The sequence below is a fragment of the Asterias amurensis genome, chromosome 19, assembly GCF_032118995.1.
Source record: "Asterias amurensis chromosome 19, ASM3211899v1".
NCBI lineage: Eukaryota > Metazoa > Echinodermata > Asteroidea > Forcipulatida > Asteriidae > Asterias > Asterias amurensis.
Genome location: NC_092666.1, coordinates 5,425,452 through 5,449,027, shown reverse-complemented (window position 1 = coordinate 5,449,027; position 23,576 = coordinate 5,425,452). Strand labels below are relative to the sequence as shown.

The 23,576-nt window shown below is 37.0% G+C and overlaps 1 protein-coding gene across 1 annotated transcript in view; it reads right to left on the bottom strand.

Moving 5' to 3' along the window:
• Window positions 1–23,576, bottom strand: part of LOC139951513 (uncharacterized) — a 357,017-nt gene that overhangs the window by 232,747 nt on the left and 100,694 nt on the right. Inside the window, exons 39-53 of the mRNA XM_071950443.1 lie at window positions 22,689–22,829; window positions 20,957–21,055; window positions 19,733–19,831; window positions 18,304–18,507; window positions 16,830–16,976; window positions 15,117–15,230; window positions 14,111–14,206; window positions 12,749–12,859; window positions 10,714–10,812; window positions 9,810–9,899; window positions 7,989–8,081; window positions 6,254–6,346; window positions 3,254–3,343; window positions 1,766–1,858; window positions 922–1,062 (exon numbers count right to left, since the gene is read on the bottom strand). Of these exons, the coding sequence (XP_071806544.1) occupies window positions 922–1,062; window positions 1,766–1,858; window positions 3,254–3,343; window positions 6,254–6,346; window positions 7,989–8,081; window positions 9,810–9,899; window positions 10,714–10,812; window positions 12,749–12,859; window positions 14,111–14,206; window positions 15,117–15,230; window positions 16,830–16,976; window positions 18,304–18,507; window positions 19,733–19,831; window positions 20,957–21,055; window positions 22,689–22,829 (1,710 nt within the window). The remainder of the gene's footprint in view (window positions 1–921; window positions 1,063–1,765; window positions 1,859–3,253; window positions 3,344–6,253; window positions 6,347–7,988; window positions 8,082–9,809; window positions 9,900–10,713; window positions 10,813–12,748; window positions 12,860–14,110; window positions 14,207–15,116; window positions 15,231–16,829; window positions 16,977–18,303; window positions 18,508–19,732; window positions 19,832–20,956; window positions 21,056–22,688; window positions 22,830–23,576) is intronic.

Below are 23,576 nucleotides of genomic sequence, written 5' to 3'. Positions count from 1 at the left end.
TAGTGATACAGTATCATAATAGGTTGATTTAAGAGACTGTCATCAATAGCACTGCCATCCGCCAAGTAAACAAAATACAATTTAGCAGCAATCCTAAATTCGAGTTCGCATGGGTCTACATCTAGATTATTAAAAAAAAAAAAAAAAAAAAAAATCCAATTTGTTTCTCCCTCAATTATCTCGTCCTGAGTTTAAACAAAAAGGTGCATCCAATGTTCCTCCTAATAATGCTTGCGGTTTTCCCTGAACTTAGCTTAGATTCTAAAAACATGCCATCAGGATAATTTTCTAGGATAATTGAGGCATTCCCTTTACTATCATAGAATTAAAAAAAAGTCATAGTAACTGTGTCTTTCCTCCTAGGATGGTTGAGGCATTTCCTTAACTATCCTGGGAATAAAATATACATAGTAACTTTGGGTTTTTTATCCTAGGATGGTTGAGGCATTTTCCTTAACTATCCTAGGAATAAAGTATACATGATAACTTTGTTTTTTTATCCTAGGATGGTTGAGGCATTTTCCTTAACTATCCTAGGAATAAAGTATACATGGTAACTTTGTTTTTTTTTATCCTAGGATGGTTGAGGCATTTTCCTAAACCATCCTAGGAATAAAAATGCATGTTAACAGTGTGTTTTTCCTCCTAAGATGGTTAAGGCATCTCCATTGATTTTTCATGGAATTGAATCGAGGCGTCCTCGGTGTGACTTTTTCCCGGATCCCTTTTGTTATAACCCTCTCTCAAGTCTAATAAGTATTCGGTTTGAATGCGTGGACATGCCCACCCACACACACACACACACACACAGAAGGACAAGGCAAAGACTATATGCCCCTTAGGCTTCGCCACGGGGCATAAAAATCACTCCAAACTAAAAAAAGAGTAAACACTACAAAATATAGAATTGAATTTTCTCACATGAGAATGATTGTTGAATGAAACGTTGGTTAGGGTTCCTCCAGAAGGGCTGTCCAGTGCCATTATGATAAACACATCGCCATGACAACTGTGTTCCATAACGGACATCCAGTTGATCCGGAATGATCTCTATGTATGGAACTGGATTCAAGAAAAAGATGAATTATTGAAAATCTGTTTACAAATATAAACAATAATATTACAAATAATAACATTTATAAAGTGCTTCACACTGGCATTTCTAAGTGCACGAAGCTTAAACCACAATGAGACAAGTCTTTAAAAGAGATTTGACTGAGTCAGAAGAGGTTAGCTTGACGGATATTGAGACTGAGATTGTTCCACAGTGATGGTGCAGCTGAGGTGAAAGAAGAGAGAAGTCTACTTAGCAGACAATTGTTAAGCAATATTTTTTTTTCTGTGACATTGGGCCCTTGTCATTAGTAAAAGTGGAAAACACCGATTGGGCAGAAAGTAACTACGAAAATGGATGTGGCAGTGTCATGGCCGAGCGGGTAAGAGCACCGGATTCAAGCACTGGTGTTTGATCAGCAGGGTGTGGTTTGGATCCCCGTCGTGACACTTGCTACATAAAATTGGGGAGGTAGTGCTTTCTGCTCTACCGGCCAGGCTTCGAATTGATGATACCCTCGCCTACATGTACATCCATATAGACTGTGAAAGGGGTAACCCTGTTACAGCCCTAGGAGTAGGTGGCAACGGCCTCTGGGAAAAAAATAATTGTAGCCCACACCCTTAAGTGGCCTTCAGGCCTTGTGTGTCAGGCGCCTTGCATATCAAATTAAAATAATAATAAAAAATTTAAAAACGTGTGAGTATATACCTGTATTTTGACAGCTTGGTCCGTCATAGCCGGTTGGGCAAATACAGACTCCATCCTCACACTGTCCACCGTGAAGGCACTCCAGAATACAACCTACAATAATTAGAAGAATAATTTAACATCTATTAAATCGTTTGCAGTACCCGCTGCTAAAACATAGGATTTGACATGCCTCTAGCTACCGAGCAATCTAGGTGGTCTAGTTGGTATGACACTGCTCTAGAATCCCACCCGAGTAAAAAATGCCTTTGATTTTTTTTCCACAGGACTCGGGAAAGTATTGAGTATACAGTGCTACACACATCGGTGTATATGGGTAAAAACCAAAAATTCATATTCTTTATCCCCGATGCAAATGTAACATCTATTAAATAATAATGAGAGGGAAAAGATCCAAAAGTACCAAGACTTGCCAGGGAACTTTGTAAGATGTGGCAGGTAAAAGTAAAAGTACATGCATAGTGGGTGGAGCCCTCGGCACCATTCCGAAGGTAAAATACAACTTAGCAATCACTGGTAAAAACTGTCCCAGCTACGGACAACCAATGTTAACACATTCAGTCTTTTTTTTATAACTCATTCATTAATGGTTTATTCTTTATAAACATATTTCCAATGGCGACCAAGGGTCAAAATGCAGGGAAATATACAGAGAATTAAAAATTTAAAAAGATGATAAAATTATACCATTACAAAATGGAGTCAACAAATGTAGTTCAAGAGGGAAAGAATTTTTTCTTAAGATGTTTAAAAGATAGTTGGACAGTAGCCTAGACAAGATTGTAGGTGTAGCTCAGTGAAACCTCGAGGCCATCTTAAGAAAACAAAATAAAAAACATCTAATGTAATTTTGAACTTTATATATATAATACATTTATTATACATAGTTTTATCTGTTTTTAATGATACCAGTAAATGGCAGGTATCCGCTGTTGGATATCAATAATAAATAAATAGCACAAAAAGCTGCATATAAAGCTCAAAAAGGAATGAAAGGGTAGGGAAATGACTTTTGTAAAGATAAAAACAAACTATGTTCTCGATATTTTATATCTGTATTCTTAAGGTCTATTTGTGGCAGGACAGGTTTGTAGAGGTGCTGGGCCCAATTTCATGGCTCTGCTTACCGCCGAATTCTGCGCTTACAATCACGATTCCCCGCTTACGTGCAAGCGCCGAATTTCTGCGCTCGCCTTGTAAGCGTAGAATGCCTAGTAACGTAGAGTACGCATGCACAGAAGCCCAAATTCTCCGCTAACCCGTGATATATGCTTGCCGTAAGCACAGAATTCCCTGCTTCCGTAAGCGCTGATTGTGTGCTTACGGTAAGCAGAGCCATGAAATTTGGCCCAGGTTACCTGTTACTGGCTTAGTATTTTTTGGCTATTTTAATTCTTTGCATCTTTATGTATCGATTTGTATATTTTTATGCCAGTGTAAAGTCTAATATTTAAAACTAAACTAAAACTATTAAAAAACTATACTCACGTCGTTTGTCGCATTGTTCCCCTTCAAATGCTGTAAAACATTGGCACTCTCCTTCCACACAAATACCATGTACACACGGTAGAATGCAAGCTGATGTAAACAATCACAACAAAAATTAACATGTACATGTATAATGCAAAATGGGTCCATATCAAAAATAAATTTTAAAAATCACAACAAATATTGGGTGCGTTCATTTAGCTTCCCTGGGACTACCCCGCAGTGCTCACTCGGGTGAGCCCTTGACAAGAACGACCACTCACCGCTCTCGTAGTGACGTCATGCACCTGGGGCTAGCCCCTAAGTGACCCACCCACAAGTAGGGCACTGAGGGCTGACCCGGGTGAGCTCCTGAATACGTCAAAGCTATTCGAACGCACCGGGGGCAGTCCAGGGTCGACCAGGGGAAGCTAAACGAACGCACCTATTAAAGGATTTGGGTACTTTTTCAAAACGTCCCCAGATTTACATTAAACTTACAGTGAGCCGAAAATTATTTTAGCATGTAAAAACCTATTAACCAGTTATGATATTATACCATAACATATCATAACTGGTTAGTCTGTTTTGACATGCTATAACTGACAAAACAATTATTTTTGTGATATTTTTTTACTCTTTTCTCAAAATCTACATGTACAGCACCTCAGTACATATTTTAAGGGAAGCTTTCTACTATCAGTATCTTCTAACTACATTATGTAAGGTTATTGTAAATCTTTGGACATTGTGTTTTGTGTTAAAAAGTACATAGACCCTTACACATATACTGCAAAATGGGTCTTTTTAAAAAATACAGTAAACAAATCTTAACCAATACTAACATATTGGTGCAAAATGGGTTCATATAAAAAGTACATCATTATTGTAAGTATGTATTTGTAGAATTACAAATCATTGTTCATCAGTTACTATTCTATTAAATATCACTGAATGTGTTCAAATATAAACTGTTCTGACTTTATGGTCCAAAAGACAAGAATAAAGCAAAGAAATTGAAAAAAAATGAAACAAAATCAAATAATATTATTTTTAAAAATGAAACGAAAAAAGGAAAAAAAAGTTAATCAATGAACTATGTAACTATGTTTACAAAAGGGATCTTACATGATACAAGTTTTTACTTTCACAATATTAACTGTGATCAAAATTTACTTTTGGAGGGGGACAACTCAATGGACTGAAATCCAGTAGGTTTTGAGTTAGTATGTTGAACATTAATATACCTGTGTTTTGACCATACCAAAGTAACTCTGTAACTAACAAACTAAAAGACTGGTAAGTCATACACAGACACCAAAAGGAGAAATTATAAGCATGTTTTAAGGTACTGGACACTATTGGTAATTGTCAAAGACCAGCCGTCGATTTCACCAAACTCTTCCTAACTTAGGATTAATCTTAGGACTTAGGACGGGTTCAGTCCCGTATCCAAATACGTAGGACGCATTGAACCCATCCTAAGTTAGGAAGGGTTACTCGTCCTAACTCGAGTTAGGATTAATCCTATCGTTTCGTGAAATCGGCTGCAGTACTCTCACTTGGTGTATCCCAGTATATGCATAAGCTATCAAATCTGTGAACATTTGAACCCAATTGGTCATCGAAATCGCAAGAGAGAACAATAGAAGAAAAAGTACCCTTGTGGCACAAATTTATGTGTTTTCAGATGCCTAATAAAAGGCTTCAGCTGAAGTCTTTTACTATTTGAGTACAAAAATTATCTCTTTCTCAAAAAAGTACATTACTTCAGGGGGAGCCGTTTCTCACAATGATTTTTACTATCAATAGCTTTCCATTGCAATTGTTACCAAGTTTTTTTTATGCTAAAAATTATTTTGAGTAATTTATCCAGTGCCTTCAATGTGTGTAAAATAAAAATACTACACTTAAAGGCAGTGGATACTATTGGTACTTACTCAAAATAACCATAAGCACAAAACTTTACTTGGTAATGAGTAATGGGGAGACGTTGATGCTAAAAAACATTGTGAGAAACGGCTCCCTCTGAAGTGACATAGATTTTCGATAAAGAAGTATTTTTCCACGAATTTGATTCGAGAACTCAAGTTTAGAATTTGAGGTCGCGAAATCAGAAAAGCACACAACTTTGTGTGACAAGGGTGTTTTTTCTTTCATTATTATCTCGCAACTTCGACGACCGACTGAGCTCATATTTTCACAGGTTTGTTATTTTATGTATGTGTTGAGATACACCAAGTGAGAAGACTAGTCTTTGACAATTTCCTAGCATTAATATACACAAGTACAAGGAAAACTTCACAGGAAAAGAAAAATTGAAAAAACCTAGCGAATGCTGTACATAATGCTTCAAATGGCTGCTGTAATAGGCTAAATATTTGCTTTAAATGGTTAAGCAGAATAGCTAAGCAAGAAGTGAGTGGGGTACCAGTCGTAGCAACAGCAACTTTATGGCATTTTGGCTGGTAACCTTTTCAAGTTTTTGTGCTCACAGGATTTTATATTTTAGCTAAGGAAGATTACCCTGTGGGTGTACAGACAGCATTTTGGGGGGGTTTCTATTTAAATCAAAATGATGGCGAATAAAGGCCTTTTCACACGAGTGCAATGAGCAGAGAATCCGTGGTCCTATAAAGAATATAATGTTTAAGCCAGCTGTGCAGATATTTTTTTATATTTTTTTATGCAAGTCGCCAGACACACAAGGCCTGAAGGCCACTTCAAGGTGTGGGCTACAAATTTTGTTTTCATAGAACGTTGCCACCTACTCCTAGGGCTGAAACCGGATTACCCCTTTTACAGTCCATACGGATGTAGGCTTGAGTATCATCAATCCAAACTCTGGCTGGTAGAGCAGAAAGCACTACCTCCCCAATAATTAAGTTTCTGCACCATGTGAACAGTCTTGTTCGACTTCGACCAACGTCCTTAGTCAAGACAACTGGTCAAGGACACTAGTTTGACTCTGTCATGTGAAAAGGGTTTTAGTGTTTTAGTTTCTTTCATGCATTTACTCACCAAGTTCCGTGCATTCTCTACCGGTAAATCCTAAAGCACATTCACAAATGCCTTCTACGCATGTAGCTCCGTTCAAACAAGGGAACAAACAATCTACAGACAAACAAACAAACAAGCGGGCTAACTTCTTACCCGTTTGCACACACTGACTAACAAACAAACAAACATTTTTATAGACGAGTTGTTAGCCAATTATGGGAATCACAGATAAATAAATTAACAGCAGAGAAATTGCATACATTATGTGAACAAAAAGACCGACAGATCAAAGAGTACAGCCCGGTTCATACTTCTTGCGAATGCGAATATTTACACTCAATCAAGGAATCTTTGATCAAGTTCCATGCTTCCCCTCATTGAACCCAAGTCTCGACACTCCTGGGATGTCAGGTCTTTTTCTTCAACTGCACCACGCATCTGGAACTCTCCTCCACTTAATCTTAGATGTTGTCTTTGTACTCAAGTATCTTCTCTTCTTGTTTTTGGTGTTTACTGCGCCTTGAACCCCCAGCAGGGTGGATATGTGCGCATTAGTCTTTTTATTATTTATTATTATTGTTAATATGAATTTTGACGTCACAATGTCACAACAAATCATTCGCATCAGTTGACTTCTGCAAAACATTCGCTGTGAAAACAGCCATGTGATGTCAAAAATCGTGTCGCATTCGCAGAAAGTATGAGCCGGGCTTTATGGATAACTATTCTCATATCACTTATAAATTTAACATTCAGAATCTGTGCTCAGTGACTAGAAAAGATTTAGAAAGGCATTAAATAGAAAATATTTATTTAATAATTGTTATTTTCACAAAAATTAGATCGACAAAGAAGAAATTTGAAAAACATTTGACGAAGAAAAGAAATAGTTCAACAGCATGCTCCGTGTATAATATGAGGAAGAAACATCCCAATTATTAGGAAGAAATTGAAAATAAACACACTTTGTTAAAAGGCACTGGACACGTTTGGTAATTGTCAAAGACCAGTATTCTCACTTGATGTGTCCCAAAATGTGTGTAAAATAACAAACCTGTGAAAATTTGGGTTTAATTGGTCATCGAATTTGCAAGAGAATAATGAAAGAAAAACACCCTTGTAGCACAACTTTGTGTGTTTTCAGATGCATAATACAGATGCAGATGCATAATACAGATGCGTAACTAATAGGAGACTTTTGGGACGCTTGGTGGCAGCAGACTTACCAGGTAAAATTCCATTGTTCTCGGTAATGTGTGCATGCTCAGAGCTACGTAAACAATGGAAATATACCTGGTAGGTCTGCTGCCACCTAGCGTTCCAAAGTCTCCCATTGGGTCTCAGAATGCACCACTGCAATAACCTATCTTTCTGAAAGTTTTATATACTCAGCGCCTTGAGTACCTTGTTTGGTAGATACATGTACGTGCGACGATAAGACTTTGATATTATATTATATTATTAATAAAAGGCTTCAGATGAAGAAGTTTATTATTCGAGTGGGAAGTTACCTCTTTCTCAAAAAAGAGTACCACAGAGGGAGCCGTTTCTCATAATGTTTTGTACCATCAACAGCTCTCCATTGCTTGTTACCAAGTAAGTTTTTATGCTAACAATTATTTTGAGTAATTACCAAAAGTGTCCAGTGCGTTTAAGAGGGTAATTTCTACATTGAATATATAGAAGAGTATAGGAGAACATGTCAGTATATTATCAATAATTTGTTAAAATATTGAAAGTGAGTATTTTTATTTACCAATTTGATCACACTGAGCTCCTGTGAAACCAGGTTGGCATCTACAAGTTCCGTTGTCGCATTCAGCTCCATTAAGGCACGCCAATTGACACTCTGAAATAAAAACACCAAGATATGAAAATAAAGAAACACCAAGATATAAAAACAAATAGTGTGTTTTTTGTTGTCAGCATTGTCTTTTTACCGAACCACGTGATTCCCGAGCCACGCTAAATTGTAGATACATGTAATTGTATATATAATAGAGGTATTCATTTAACTATTTAATTATTTTGTTTTTTGTTATTATTATTGTTATTTTCTGAGCTTCTGTTACTTACTGTGCCTGTTATATATTAGAAGTATTTACTGGAGTGTCCTTTGATAGTGTGTTTATTTGATGTATGCCTTTGCTGATGAATGTTGAATAAACGGAGTAATATAACTCCACATCAAGAAAAAAAATAAGAAAAAGAAGGAAAAAAAAAGTGTGTTTTTCAAAGATTTACCATTGCACTCTGTTGCCAATGAAAGTAATTTATGAGTAAGTACTTATCTATTTCTGCGCAGTCTCACTCATGCATAAAATGTCCATGTCCGTATTTAATTGTGTTTGTAACGGTATCGTTTTCCTTGTATATGTTTTTTTGTGTCTCTATGAGGGGGGACGTAAAGCATTTGCTTCTCCTTTTTCCTACATGTTAATATCAGATTATTATCTAATTATTGTTTAATAACTGGATCAAGTTTCATTTGTACAAGTTGTTATAATGTTTACTCAAGCAATATTATCACACTGTGTATTGATTGATGCCGACATTAAATAAATGTATCTGAAATTAAAAAAGATTTACCAATGTGTTATTAAAAGATAGACTGAGCAGTTCCAACACCTAATGGGTTTTGATACCTTTTGTAGATGACATTTTTCGACATGACATGAATCTCTACTCACGGTAAATGAAGATGTATGTAATACAATTTACCTTATAAGTTTCAGCTTTATTAGTCATCAAGTTTTTAAAGAAAAAACAAATGAATATCACCGAGCAATATTTTCAGGAGAGTCACGTAAATTTGTTATACATGCTAAATTAATCAAGACAAAAATTATTTGTGTGAACTTAACAGCAAGTAATATTTTAAGGGAAGCTTTCTATTATCATTATCTTTCAACCATGTAAGTTTAATTTATAAATACCTCAGACGGTTTTGCTATTCCTATTGGTGGAGAGCACGTCACGTGGGTGTGTATAAACCAGTATAAACCACTGTTTATGACCAGTAAAAAGTGTTGAAACATGGGCGTGACACGCGAGCTTGCACCTGTTCTTATTAGACAGTTTCTTTATTCCTATTGGTCGAGAGCAACGGCTGAAACAGTTGTGCCACATCACGCGATACGCGCAACGCGCACAGCATTCCCTTTTAAGGAGTTGTTTACCCGAGAGCTGCGGAGGGCTTTACCATTTCATAGCTGGAGGGGTGTTGTGTTGAAAGAAATCATTGAACAATTATAATTTTTGCATTTATTTTACCTTTTGACCAAAAGATGTTGATGTTTTTGACCGAAAAGGTATTTATGAATGGGAATCAAAGTGTGTTGAATCGGTTTTCAACTAGTGGTTTAAACCCACCGAGGCCTTGTTCTTGATAATTTACCTCGACTTCGTCTTGATAAATTATCAAGCACCAGGCCTCGTTGGGATTAAACCACTAGTTAAAAACCTCTTCACCACACATTGATTCCCCTATTTAAAACTGTGGACGCTTGTGTTTTGTATCAGACCAAAACTACCCAAACTGTTTAAGTCGGTTTACCAGATAAATGTGTCAATTTACCCAACAAGTTGCACTGAGGCCCGTTGTATCCCTCATCACACACACAGACACCAGCGATGCAATCACCAAACTCACATGGCAACTGACAAGCTGAAAAAAATAATATAACAATTAATTAAAAAGTGGTTAAACGTTACAAAAATTTAGTAAAACACATTAATATTTAGCAAAAGTTACTTAGACAATATTGAGTAAAATATGTTTCGCCATAAATTCCTTCAAATAATGCTTGATGTCTTTAAGATCCATATTTAAATATTACTGCAAAATAGTTTTTTTAGTTTTTTGTTTAATTTTATCTTTATTATAAATCCAACAGCACTGATGAAGGCATTGAACTCCGCTCTCGAAGAGGCACATCAATTTTCCTCTGGTAATGGCCACTTTTATGGGAAAATGTAACTACACAAAGTGTGTGTAGTGCATGCATTGAACTTTGCTATTGGGGCACAGCAATTTTCAACTGGTAAAGGGCACTTCTATCAGGAAAACATAAGTTTGTACTAAAACTTTTCAAATGGGCACCACAGCAAAAGCACAGGGCACCGCGGCAATTGCTGTGGGTGCAGTGGGTTATTTTGAGTCCTGCAGCCGACTTCACGAAACGCTAGGATTAATCCTATCTCGAGTTACGACGAGTGACTCGTCTTAACTTAAGATTAATCTTAAGGTCTGCATGCTACAGTGCAGGGCTGGGACTCATCCTGAGTCCTAAGATTAATCCTAAGTTAGGAAGAGTTTGGTGAAATCGACGGCTGCTGATATTAATTATAATTCAAATCGTACATTGTGTATATAATGTAGGTAGTTGGTGACCAAAAACTAACTAATTAACTAATCTTGTTCATACTAAAGTTGTTTCCTTTTGATCTAATATGAAAGTGGATTGATATTAACTACTTACCCTTGATCTCACAGTAGAATCCCACAAAACCAATGTCACAATAACACAGACCATCTAGACATGTACCTCCATTCTGGCAGGGTGGATTACAAACGTCATCTAACCAAAACAAGAACAATAAAATAGATAAATGGTGTTTGAAGCTTTGCATGGTGTGGAAAATAAGAGCAACTATAAATATAAATATTAATAGTAAACTTGCGGGTACAACCATGGGTAAAAACTCTTTTAAAGGAGTGGTGGCTCTGAAAAGAGCCGGTTTGGTCTCGACGTCTCGAACAGTGTACTCTGCTCGTCCTCTGCTTTAGACGAGCAGAGTATACTGTTCGAAACGTCGAGACCAAACTGGCTCTTTTCAGAGCCACCACTCCTTCAAAAGAGTTTTTACCCATGGTTGTACCCGCAAGTTTACTGTTAATATTTATATTTATAGTTGCTCCTAATAAAATAGATGTTAAATTTCGTCGGCGATAAAGAATATTAATTTTGTTTGTTTACCCATACACCGATGTGTGTTAGCACTGTATACTCAGTACTTTCCAGAGTCCTGTGAAAAAAATATCACAGGCATGTTACTCGGGTGGGATCCGAACCCACGACCCTTGCAATTCTAGAGCAGTGTCTTACTAGCTAGACTACCGAGGTTGCCCGGTAGCTAGAGGCAGTTCAAATCCCACCTGAGTAACATGCCTGTGATATTTTTTTCACAGGACTCGAGAAAGTACTGAGTATACAGTGCCAACACACATCGGTGTATGGGTAAAAAAAAAAAAATCAATTATCAATATCAGGTGGATATTTACCTATAGCTACCGGGCAACCTCGGTAGTCTAGCTAGTAAGACACTGCTCTAGAATTGCAAGGGTCGTGGGTTCGGATCCCACCCGAGTAACATGCCTGTGATATTTTTTTCACAGGACTCGGGAATGGAAAGTTAAGTGATTAATAATAATAATAATAATAATAATAATAATAATAATAATACAGGATAATGCGGCATGTCTGTCACAAGGTGATTACCTCTTAAAAAAATGTGTACACATTTGGGCAAATTATTGAAAGATTATACTTTTAAAGAAAAGGTATTGAAACTGAAGTTCTTGACAAAAGCCTTAGGTACATGTATAGACCTTTCCATTGTTGATAAACAAACTGCAGTTGGCATACATGTGGACGGCAAATTGTTATCAAAACATTCATGTTAAACAGATGTTGTGTCAAAATTCTTAACTTTTAATTAAAGAAAATACATCTCATGACTGCTTGCTTTGTCAAACTCAACCAGGCCATGCCGACATGGTCATATTTTCAGATTTGGGGTGAAAATTTTTCCGATGATTTTATGGTTCCAAATAATACAGAACAATTAATGAAGACATTTTACCAATGTGGACTTGGTATAAAACCAAATTTTTCAGATCTATTGAGAATTTAAGAAGTTTGGATTTTTGGTCCATAATTTAAAAAAATCTGCCATGCCGGCATTGTCAACAATGTTCCAGTGATTTTACGGTTCCAAATGATACAGAACAGAACTACATGTACTGAAGACAATTTACTAGTGCAGTCTGGGTATATAAGCACAATTTTCGAATTTATTGAGAATTTTGTGAAATAAATCTTTGGTCCAAAATAAAACAAATCTGCCATGCTGGAATGGGCAAATTTTCAGATTTGGGGTCAAAAAACTTCAGGTGATTTTATGGTTCCAAATGATACAGAACGAACTACTGAAGACATTATACCAGTGCAGACTTGAAATACAACAAAAATTCTCAGATTTATTGAGAAATTTGTGAGTTTGTATTTTTTGTCCAAAATTTTAAAAATCTGCCATGCCGGCATTGCCAAATTTTCAGATTTATTGAGAATTTTGTGAGTTTTTATTTTTGGCAGTATATTTAGGCTTTGCATTTTATGGCTTTTCATAGTTTTCCAACCTCAGTTGGCATAAACTTAAGCTGTGACGTTGCAGTAGCCATCCCACTACCCAGGACTGAAGGAAAATGAAACCTAGAATAGTCTGGTGACTTACCTTCAATTTGGCATTGTCCTCCCGAGTATCCATTGGGGCATATACATGTCCCTTGGGCGCAGGTTCCACCATTCAAACATTTACATGGGTCGTTGATCAACTCTCTGGAATCTACAAGTATAAAATACAATCAAGTAATTAATACAACTCTCGGATTATTGTGAATATCTCAGTAATTTATTTTGTTTAAAGGAACGTTACAGAATTGGTAATATCACCTTTGTTCATTGTCTTTTAACTAGCCTCTTGTATCCTTAATGTATTGATCTAACAGTATGTGTTAATGTTCCATTGAAGATGTTTGTACTTTGTTTTAACTGGTGATGAATAAACGGAGTCTTAGAGCTCCACTCAAAAGAAAAAAAAGAACAAAAAATCGTGAAGATCACAGATTTACATAAAACTTACGCAGTCTAATGATGATGAAAGTAGAAAACGTCCCATGAAATATTACTGTCTTAAATGTCATATTTTGTTTGGAGTTAATCGCTCAGTGAACAATTTATTCATTTTTCTTTTTGCATCGATGCAATGCAAAAATGTGATTCGGTTTTTCACTCTTTTCTCGGGACCCAGATGGCTGATCCATCTCAAACTTCTACAAGTTTGTCAGTTTGTGTATCTGGTGGATTACATAAAGTGCAACTGTTTTGTCAGCAAAACCAATTCTCAACTGACTGGATACATTTTTAAATGATTTTGGGTTAAACAAAGAAAAATTGACTAGAGCGGGATTTGAACCAACCACCTTCGGTTTAACATTGGTAGAGCTCCGGCACGTTAAACCGGAGGTCGTTGGTTCAAATCCCGCTCTAGTCAATTTTTCTTTTTTCAACCCAAAACCAATTCTGTAACGTTCCTTTAAATCTTTCTGGTAATGACATCCAGAATTGTAATGGTAAACTTCCTGTGAAATTATTTGCGTGAAATGCCCCTGTTGGTTAGAAATCAATAAAAAACATTTGAAATGGAGAAAGGATTGCATGAATTGATTCTCAGACTTCTGAGGGTCGTGTCCCTTGTGGTTGGTACCCGCTGTCAACTTGAAGTTTGTGTGAAAATACCTTGATGTTCTGCATGTGGCAAACCCAAATAACGGAAAACCAACAAAATTAAATAGGGCATGAAAACCAAGGGATGGAAGCGCAGATTGCTTACGAGTGCCAGTTGATTTCAATTCTTAATGGAACAGCTGCTAAACCACAAAAACAAGGATATCAGCTGAAAGTTGTATGCCTGGAATTTGAACCAAACCAACCCACAAGATGAAAAATAATGTCACAAGCATGACAAGATAAAAGTAAAGGAAGGAAGTCCAGCAAAAGAGTTGTAACACAGTAGATTTTCAAGTTTATTTCTTACCAAATTCACAATAGTCTCCATTTAGTCCAAGAGGGCAGAGGCATATCCCATCATTACAGGTTCCGTTATTAGCACAGCCATAACGACAATTCTTGTCTAAAAACAAAGACAACCAATGCATGGTAAAAAATAACCATCAAGATAAGACTTCCGGCTATGCATGAAGGAAAACTCTTAGTAAGTAAGGTTTGCAATGAAACCATCTAAAATCTCTTTGGCTAGTAGTGGCTTTTGCCGTTGAGCGATTGCAGGCATTGAGTGATTGAGTATATCCCACCGCTGCCAACATAAAGTGATATGAGTCTAGGAAGTAAGGCCGTGTCCCGAAACGGCGACTTCGGCTACAGCTACGGCTAGATCGCGCGCGTCTGCCTATTCTTCAACACTGGTAGACGCGCTGATCTAGACGTAGCTGTAGCCGAAGTCGTCGTTTCGGACACGGCCTAATTAAGGCGATATACGATGGTTGCTTTCCTATCTCCTGACCAAGGTCTTTATTCTTTCATAAGACTAACACAGTGGTGTACAATATACATGGACAGGATAAAGTAGTCCCATATCACAACAGTGGTGGCTCTGAGAAGAACAACGTTTCGATCTGTTTTGACTTCTGGAGAATGCTGGACTCTGCTGTGGGTGTGAGTGTATGTAGGGTCGGGTGGGTTTCAGTGGGTTCACCTAGCAATTGTTATGAATCCATCTATAATCAGAACTACTTTCATTATCTGTGAAATTGAAGGGAACTATCTCTTGAGAGTGTAAGGGACGCAAGGTTCTGGTGGTTGTAACTCTGGGGCAATTTTTTTTTAAAATTGCTTAGCACAACCAAATCTTGCTGAGCAGAAACAGGTTACCAGCCAAAATACAATATATAAGATATATTGTTTGTGACTGGCATTGGTTGTGACTGCTTAGCAGAGAAATTTGCTAAGCACCGCTTTCTCTTTATGACATTGGGCACAGTGAGTAGATAAAGGATTATACATGTAGAATGACTAATACTTACTTATCATCTCAGGCGGTTGGATTTCACAAACATCTCCGCTAAACCCAGGATAGCATTGGCATCTACCGTTGACACAGGCTCCTTCATTCATACAGGGTGGTAAACACTCAACACCTAATAACAAGAATAATAATAATAGTTAGTTCTTATAGAGCGCATTTAGGACAAACATCTCTGCTATAAAACCCAGGATAGCATTGGCATCTACCGTTGACACAGGCTCCTTCAGTCATACAGGGTGGTAAACACTCAACACCTAATAATTAGAAGAAGAATAGTAATTCTTATACAGGGCTCAAATTTTACATTTACACTGGTCTTCAAATGTCTCAATACCGTCTCTACGCCTTCTTACCTAACGAAACTCATTCAGTTGTACAAACCCAACAGATACCTCCGCTCATCTACCGATACCAGACTACTTGCCATCCCCAAATCACGCACCACTAGGGGGGAATAAAGCTTCCACGCTGCTTCCCCCAAATTTCTGGAACAATTTACCATACAGCATCCGCCACTCAGCTCACTAGCAGTCTTCAAGAAGTCGATCAAAACCCACTTGTTCAACTGATTTGTTTGCTTATTTTTTTTATTCTGTGCTTTTTGCTAATTGTGTGTACAGCGCTGTGGTACTTTCCCCTGTTAGTTAGAGCGCTTTATAATTACCTTGTAATATTATTATTATAATTACTTTTTATTATTATTGAGGCTAGTGATTTCAGTGTTGGGCCAGTAAACTCAAGACAAGACAAATCTGGTGACCTTGTGGTTTTTTGTTTTTTTTTCAATGCAAAACACCTAACACCTAAAGGTAAAACAAACAGCAACATTTCATCAACTAAGGAAGCGAAGACCGTAAGACACTGGCTGAAGTAAACTTCAAGGACATCCAAACCGTGCCCAACCATTCACAAACTATTTATCTTTCTGCGCTGTCAACACTATCTCTGCGTGACTACACACACAGTAAAGAAGCAGAAGCAGAAGTATAAAAAGAGAAGAAGTTACTACTGACGATGACTAGAGCAAGCTAGTCGAAACGTTGAGACCAATCCAAGAACTGACTCCGTGGTAGTGCAGTTAATTACGATCCTATAAGCTGAAGTAGTAGTCCCAGCCAATTTTCTATACCTTCTGCCCGGGTAGTAGTTAAAAAGCAGGACAGTTCTTTTCAGAACTGAGAAGTCTCCCGATCATCTGATAAATCTACTCCGCGGTAGTAGAATAAAGAAAGACAGTTCTAAGTAGACACACTCATGGTGTTACCGCGAACCAAATATATATATTAAGGTAGTAGTTAAAATGCAGGACAGTTCTTTTCAGATCTGAAAAGTCCCGAACATCCGATAAATCTACTCCGAGGTAGTAGAAGAAAGACAGTTCTCTAAGAACAAACTCTACCATAGAGACACACATGGTGTTACCGCAAACAAAATATAGGGTGCATTCTATTAGCTTCCCTGTGTCGACCCCGCGGTGCTCATTAGGGTGAGCCCCCGACAAGACCTAACCGAACAGTCACCCTCCTCTCGTGGTGAAGGCATGCACATTAGGCCAGCACCAAGTGACTCGTTCAACAAGCAGGGCACTTGGGGCTGACCCGGATGAGCCCATGGAATGACGTCAAAGCTATTCAAACGTACCGGGGGCAGACCAGGGTCAACCCGGGGAAGCTAAACGAACGCACCCATATATTAAGTTACTCAAACTTACTCAGGAAGTAGCTGATTGTGCGTGATCCCGTAGAGCAGTTATAGCTACCGGTGAACGCTGGCTGGAAGTTTGTAATCGTGAGTAACGACGCAGAGGGTAAGATCTGTCGGACTTTAACAGTACCACCTTCGCTTGGAACTACCATTCCTGACAAAAACAAAAACACAAACATGGAATTAGATGTTGCAAACTGCTTACACCAACCAAAAAGACTTTTAATAAATGCAAAAAAAAAAAAAGGTCATGCCCTAACGTTTCGACCCTAGCAGAGTCTTTCTAGAAAGCTACAAAGTTAAAATATATTTTTTTTTTTTTTTAAATGGATTTTTTACCAATACACCAATGTGTTTCTCAGTACTTTCCCGAGTCCTGTGAACAAAATATATCACAGGCATGTTACTCGGGTGGGAATCGAACCCACGACCCTTGCAATTCTAGAGCAGTGTCTTACCAACTAGACTACCGAGATTGCCCGGTAGCTAGAGGCAGTTCGAATCCTATGTTTTTGGGACTCGGGGAAAGTACTAAGTATACAGTGCTAACACACATCAGTGTAAGAGCAACTATAAATATAAATATTAATAGTAAACTTGCGGGTACAACAATGGGTAAAAACTCTTTTGAGGGAGTGTTAGCTCTGAAAAGAGCCGGTTTGGTCTCGCATTTCGAACAGTATACTCTGCTCGTCTTCCAGGAGAATGCTGGACTACTGGAGGTGGTGGAGCTTATGTATGGCTGGAGGGATGCACTTTTGGGCGGGAAGGATCGAAGCTGTTCTTGTCCGCCCAAAAGTGCACCATGCAAAGCTTCCAACACCATTTACACATCAGTGTATGGTAAAACAAACAAAAATAATATTCTTTATCCCCGATGCAAATTTTTAATCTCTTATTTTAAAATGTCCTCATTTCATAGTAACAGTAACAAAAAATCCCTGCCAATGTGTAACCAGTTTAGGAAGACCAAAGCCAAACACTTCAACAAAATATTATAATATTTAATAAATGCTAAATCTGCATCAAATATTGTTATAATACTTTGTTGAAGTGTTTGGCTTTGTTCTTCCTACGCTGGTTACACACTGACAGGGATTGTTTTTACTGTTACAATGAAATGAGGACATTTAAAAAAAGAGATGTAAAATTTGCATCGGGGATAAAGAATATTATTATTTGTTTTTTAATAATATTTAATAAATGCTAAATTTGCATCGGGGATAAAAAAATGAATCTTTTGGTTTTACCCTAACACCGATGTGTGTTATCACGGTATACTCAGTACTTTCTCAAGTTCTGTGATAAAGACACACACATATTAAATCCCACCCGAGAATTATGCCAGTGATTACAAGTTCCAAACAAGGCAGCGGCCTTTTCATAGTTTTCTTTTTTATCAAACGGAAGAGAAAAATGTGTATGCTTAAACTTATGGCACATTCAGATAAATATTGAACACCCCTATTATGCCGACTTACCATCAATAGGCACTCCTTGTAACAATGGAGGCTTTACTGGATCAGGAACGTCCCATTCTGCTAATAGGGGTGTATCACTGAACACTTGTGCAGGGGTACCATCGTTAGCTGTTTCAAACACTTCGCACACGATAGAGATGGTTGTGCCTAAAGTTGGTCGTTGATCTCGAGGGATGCTTAGACGAACGATGTACTCATCACCAACTAGAAATCAACCAATCAGATCAAACATAAATCATTTAAAGCCATTATACACTTTCGGAACAGAAAAAAAAAAAAAAAAAAAAGTTCACAAATTTACAAATAACTTACAGGGTTTACAGAAGATAAAGGTAAAAGACTTCTCTTGAAATATTATTCCATGAAATGCTTTACTTTTTGAGAAAACATTGAAACAATTATCAATTCTTGACAACGAGAATTACATATTTATAGTAAACACATGGCATGACACGGCGAAACGTGCGGAAACAAGAATGGGTTTTCCCATTATTTTCTCCCGACTCCGATGACCGATTGAGCGTAAATTTTTACAGGTTTGGTATTTTATATATAAGTTGTGATACACGAAGTGTGGGCCTTTGGACAATACTGTTTACCGAAAGTGTCCAATGGCTTTAAAGACAATGGACACTATTGGTAATTGTCAAAGATAAGTCTTCCCACTTGGTGTATCTCAACATATGCACAAAACCTGTGAAAATTTGAGCTCAATCGGTCGTCGAAGTTGCGAGAGAATAATGGAAGAAAAACACCCTTGTCACACGAAGTTGTGTGCTTTCAGATGCCTGATTTCGAGACCTCAAAATCTAATTCTGAGGTCTCGAAATCAAATTCGTGGAAAATTACTTCTTTCTCGGAAACAACATTGCTTCAGAGGGAGCCATGTTTTGTGTATTACAGGAAACTCCATAGTTAAAGGGTCTATGTACTTTTAGTAGGACATAGAACACAATGTCCACAGATTTACATTAAACTTTTCGTCTCAGTGATCATGAGACAAAAAATTATTTTAGCATGTAAAAAAGTTGCATGTAAAAACGTTGTTTTACTCATTTCTCAAAAACTGCAGCACCTCAGCAACTAATATTTTAAGGTACACTTTCTACTACCGTTATCTTCAAACGGTGTAAGTTTTGTGTAAACCTGTAGACACTGTGTTTTGTGTTACAAAAATTACCCAAACCCTTCAAATATTTTTAGTTTCTTCAAATCTTTTCTAGTTTGTGATTTGGATTAGAGTAGATTTGAAACCTAATAATTGTATTAGAACTTATCGTTCACATTTTTCCAGTTTTCTTAATTTCATGATTTTGTCATTTCCTCAAATAGCTTGTAAATAATTTGTGTGTCTTCTTATCCACAATCTTCAATCTCAAATAACGAATTGACCAATAAAAAAAGAAAAAAGGATGAAAGAAGTTCTCACTGGCGATCTGACAGAAGCTGCCCACATATCCAGGTTGACAAACGCAACTACCGTAGTCGCATAAACCTCCATTCAGACATCGGATCGGGCAGTAGCTTACTGGCAAGACAAAGTAACAAAAAGAAGACATTAATAGCGATAAGAACAAAAATCTTCATAGATGTTTAAATTTGCATCTGGGATAAAGCATATTATTTGGTTTTATAATTACACCGACGTGTGTGAGCACTGTATACTCAGGACTCAGTACAAAATATATCATGATATGGGAACTCAACACCCAAACTGTTGGACTCTGATTATGACGGTATGCCCGATCCCATGTAAAGCATAATCAGTTAACTAGTTCAGTTCTCAGTCCAACACATTCTAGTAAAAACAACACCCAAACTTATGGAATCTGATTTATAATAGTAGTACGCCTTATCCCATACAAATGTATACAGCATGATCAGTTTTCAAGTGCAGTCGTCCAGACCAACAGAATCAAACAAAACACGCAGTTGGATTTGGATGGGTTCAGAACAGTTTTGAGAACAGTTCTCAGTCCAACACATTCTAGTAAAAACAACACCCAAACTTATGGAATCTGATTTATAATAGTAGTACGCCTTATCCCATACAAATGTATACAGCATGATCAGTTTTCAAGTGCAGTCGTCCAGACCAACAGAATCAAACAAAACACGCAGTTGGATTTGGATGGGTTCAGAACAGTTTTGATGTAAGAATTTTTTCGCCTTTTTTAATCTCTGTCTGTTTTATAGGATTTGAGGCATTGCATGGTGAGATATCAATGTATATTTGGTTTGCGGTAACACCATGTGTGTATCTACTTGCCAGGTAGAGTTTGTTCTTAGAGAACTGTCTCACTTAATTCTACTACCGCGGAGTAGATTGTTTGGGTGTTCGGGAGACTTCTCAGTTCTGAAAAGAACTGTCCTGCTTATTAACTATTACCTAGGCGGATGGTAAGGAAATAGGCTGGGACTACTACTTTAGCTTATAGGATCGTAGTTAACTGTACTACCGCGGAGTCAGTTCTTGGGTTGGTCTCACTGTTTCGACTAGCTTGCTCAAGTCATCGTCTAGTCATGTCTATTTTGTCTGTTTAAATAATTTTATTGTGCTTTTTGATTTTATTTAATGTTTTTTATCCATCCTGTCACTAGCGCTTGCGCTGTTAAATGTTGCTGAAATAACGTTTAAAAAAAAGTAACTTACATCTCGTTTCACAGAAATCTCCAGTGTAGCCGTTTGGACACATACAGACATTGCCTTGACATACACCACCATTGATGCATATAGGAATACACGTTGAGGCTGTAACCAAGATAGAAAAATAACATGAGTATAATCCGGTTGATTTTTGAAAAATTGACTAGAGTGGGACTCGAACAAATGACCTACGGATTAACAAGTTGGCGCTCCACCAAATAATAATAATAATTATCTTCCAGTACGCGCTAATCCACCAATCAGAAGCTCGAACTACTAGGGGGATAAAAACATATATGCTACGACCTCCGTTTTATATCCTACTTCCTCTGTTTTTATTACACAGTGCGTATTGTGAAATATTGTGCATTTTGTCACACTCCGTATACGGACAGTGCAAAAATTACATTAAAAACTTTGTGCGCGTGAACTAACGCTCTTTTAATTTAAACTTAAAAGTTTTAAATTTTGCACGTTGCAAGTGAGACTGGAAGATAAATTCGTTATCACGCGCGTGCTCGTGAAATACGAAAAAATATAGCACATCTGCGTCCCATATCCAACTCGGATAAAATCCAAAGGGCTATATTTTTTCATATTCTACTCGCGCTTGTGTGATAACTTATATAATTTGTATTTAATATAGCGTCTCACATACAACAAATCTCAAAATTCTGTACAGTTTTTATATATTAAGCTAAAAAGAGCTAAGCAAAAAATACAGCCAGAGCTATCTGTTGGTGGTCTCCCTATTAATGTTAATATCTTTGTTCAGGGGTGCCATTTTGTTTGATTGTAAAATATTTTAAAAAATAATTGTATGAATAATTTTTGTTTGATGCTACTACATGTATCTACTGAAACAAAATAAAATGTTGCTGATTGTTTCTCCATTGCATGTTTTTCCATAAACATGGAAAAAATAGTTAATGGTCTGATGAAAATAAACTACAGATCTCTTGCTTCAGCTGCTGAAAAAATCCTTCTCTTTTGCTGCCCCTAAACTTTGGAATAGTCTCCCCCCCCCCCCCATCTCTGGGCTCTGCTGATTCACTTCATATTTTCAAGAAGCATCTGAAATCACACCTGTTCCCACAATGATTGTTTGGCTGTTTGGTTGAAACTTGCATTTTCTCTCATCATTTATTTGTTTCTCTGTTTCATCACAAACCGCTGTGGTCTTGATGAAATGGCGGTATATAAAACATTTTTGTATGTACATGTATGTATGTAAGAGATGATAATTTGCATCGGGGACAAAGAATATTAATTTTGGTTTTTACCCATACACCGATGTGTGTTAGCACTGTATACTCAGTACTTTCCCGAGTCCTGTGAAAAAATATCACAGGCATGTATGTACATGTATGTATGTATGATGATTTGACCCTAGCAGAGTCTTTCTCAAAGGCTTTTTCAATCGAGAAAAACTCTGTTAGGGTTGAAACGTCAGACCATTAACTATTTTTTGCACGTATACAATAGGTCCTTTTGGATGTAAGCAGTTTGCAGTGGTTAATTCTATTTTCTCATTCTCTCATTTCCATAAACATGATACACTGAATTCAATAGTCTGTTTTGTAATATTTCGATTCTGTTTCGTTTGATGTTTGGTTTTGATGTTTTGTTTCATTTTGATTCAATGTGATTGACAGTCGCCGGGTGTGACGTGCATGCAAGTGGTCAATGTGAGTGACACTGCAGCAGTCTGTCCTATTTTGTTTGTACATGTACTTACGATAGACAATTAAGGACAGAGTAACTCTAGGTCCGTTGGTGACACTACAGCGATAGTTTCCGATATCTTCAAGCTGTAGATTCCTTCCGATCAGTAACGATGTGTTCGGATAAATCAGCTGCTGAGAGAATCTTCCTTGAGCTGAACAAAAAAAATTAATAAAACAATTTTAAAGGAACATTACAGAATTGGTAAGAAAGTAAAAATCGTGAAGATTACAGATTTACATAAAACTTACACGGTCTAATGATGATGCTAGTTGAAAACATCCCTTGAAATATTTCTGTCTGAAATGTCATATTTGATGAGAAATAAATAATCTACATGTAACTTCGTGTTTGGAGTTTATCCCTCAGTGAGCGTTTTATTCATTTTTATTTTGGCATCGATCCAATGCAAAACTTGTAATCGGTTTTTCACCATTTTTCTCGTGAACCAGATGGCCAATCGATCTCAAACTTCTACAGGTTTGTCAGTTTATGTATATCGTATATTAAATAAAGTGCTTACAACGCCAGCAAGTGTTTTGTTAGCAAAAACCAATTCTGTAATGTTCCTTTAAAAATTGTTTACTTGCATTGAATACAAATTTTCAGAGTCATAACAAAACTGCATCTTTACTTCAACTTTTGCACAAAGAAAACAAACAAATTAAATGGGCTCAAAAACATTTAAAAAAATAATCCACAATGAATTTTATCTTTCAGTGTAGTCTGGTATTATACACCAACCAAACAAATTTTGACCTGTAATTTCACAAACTGGGCTTATAATTTTACTTCAATTTTTGCACCAAGAAAACAAATGACTGTAATAGTTTGAAAAGTTGGGTTTTTTTTTTAATGTGAAAAAGGCACTAGACGCTATTGGCAATTACTCAAAACATAT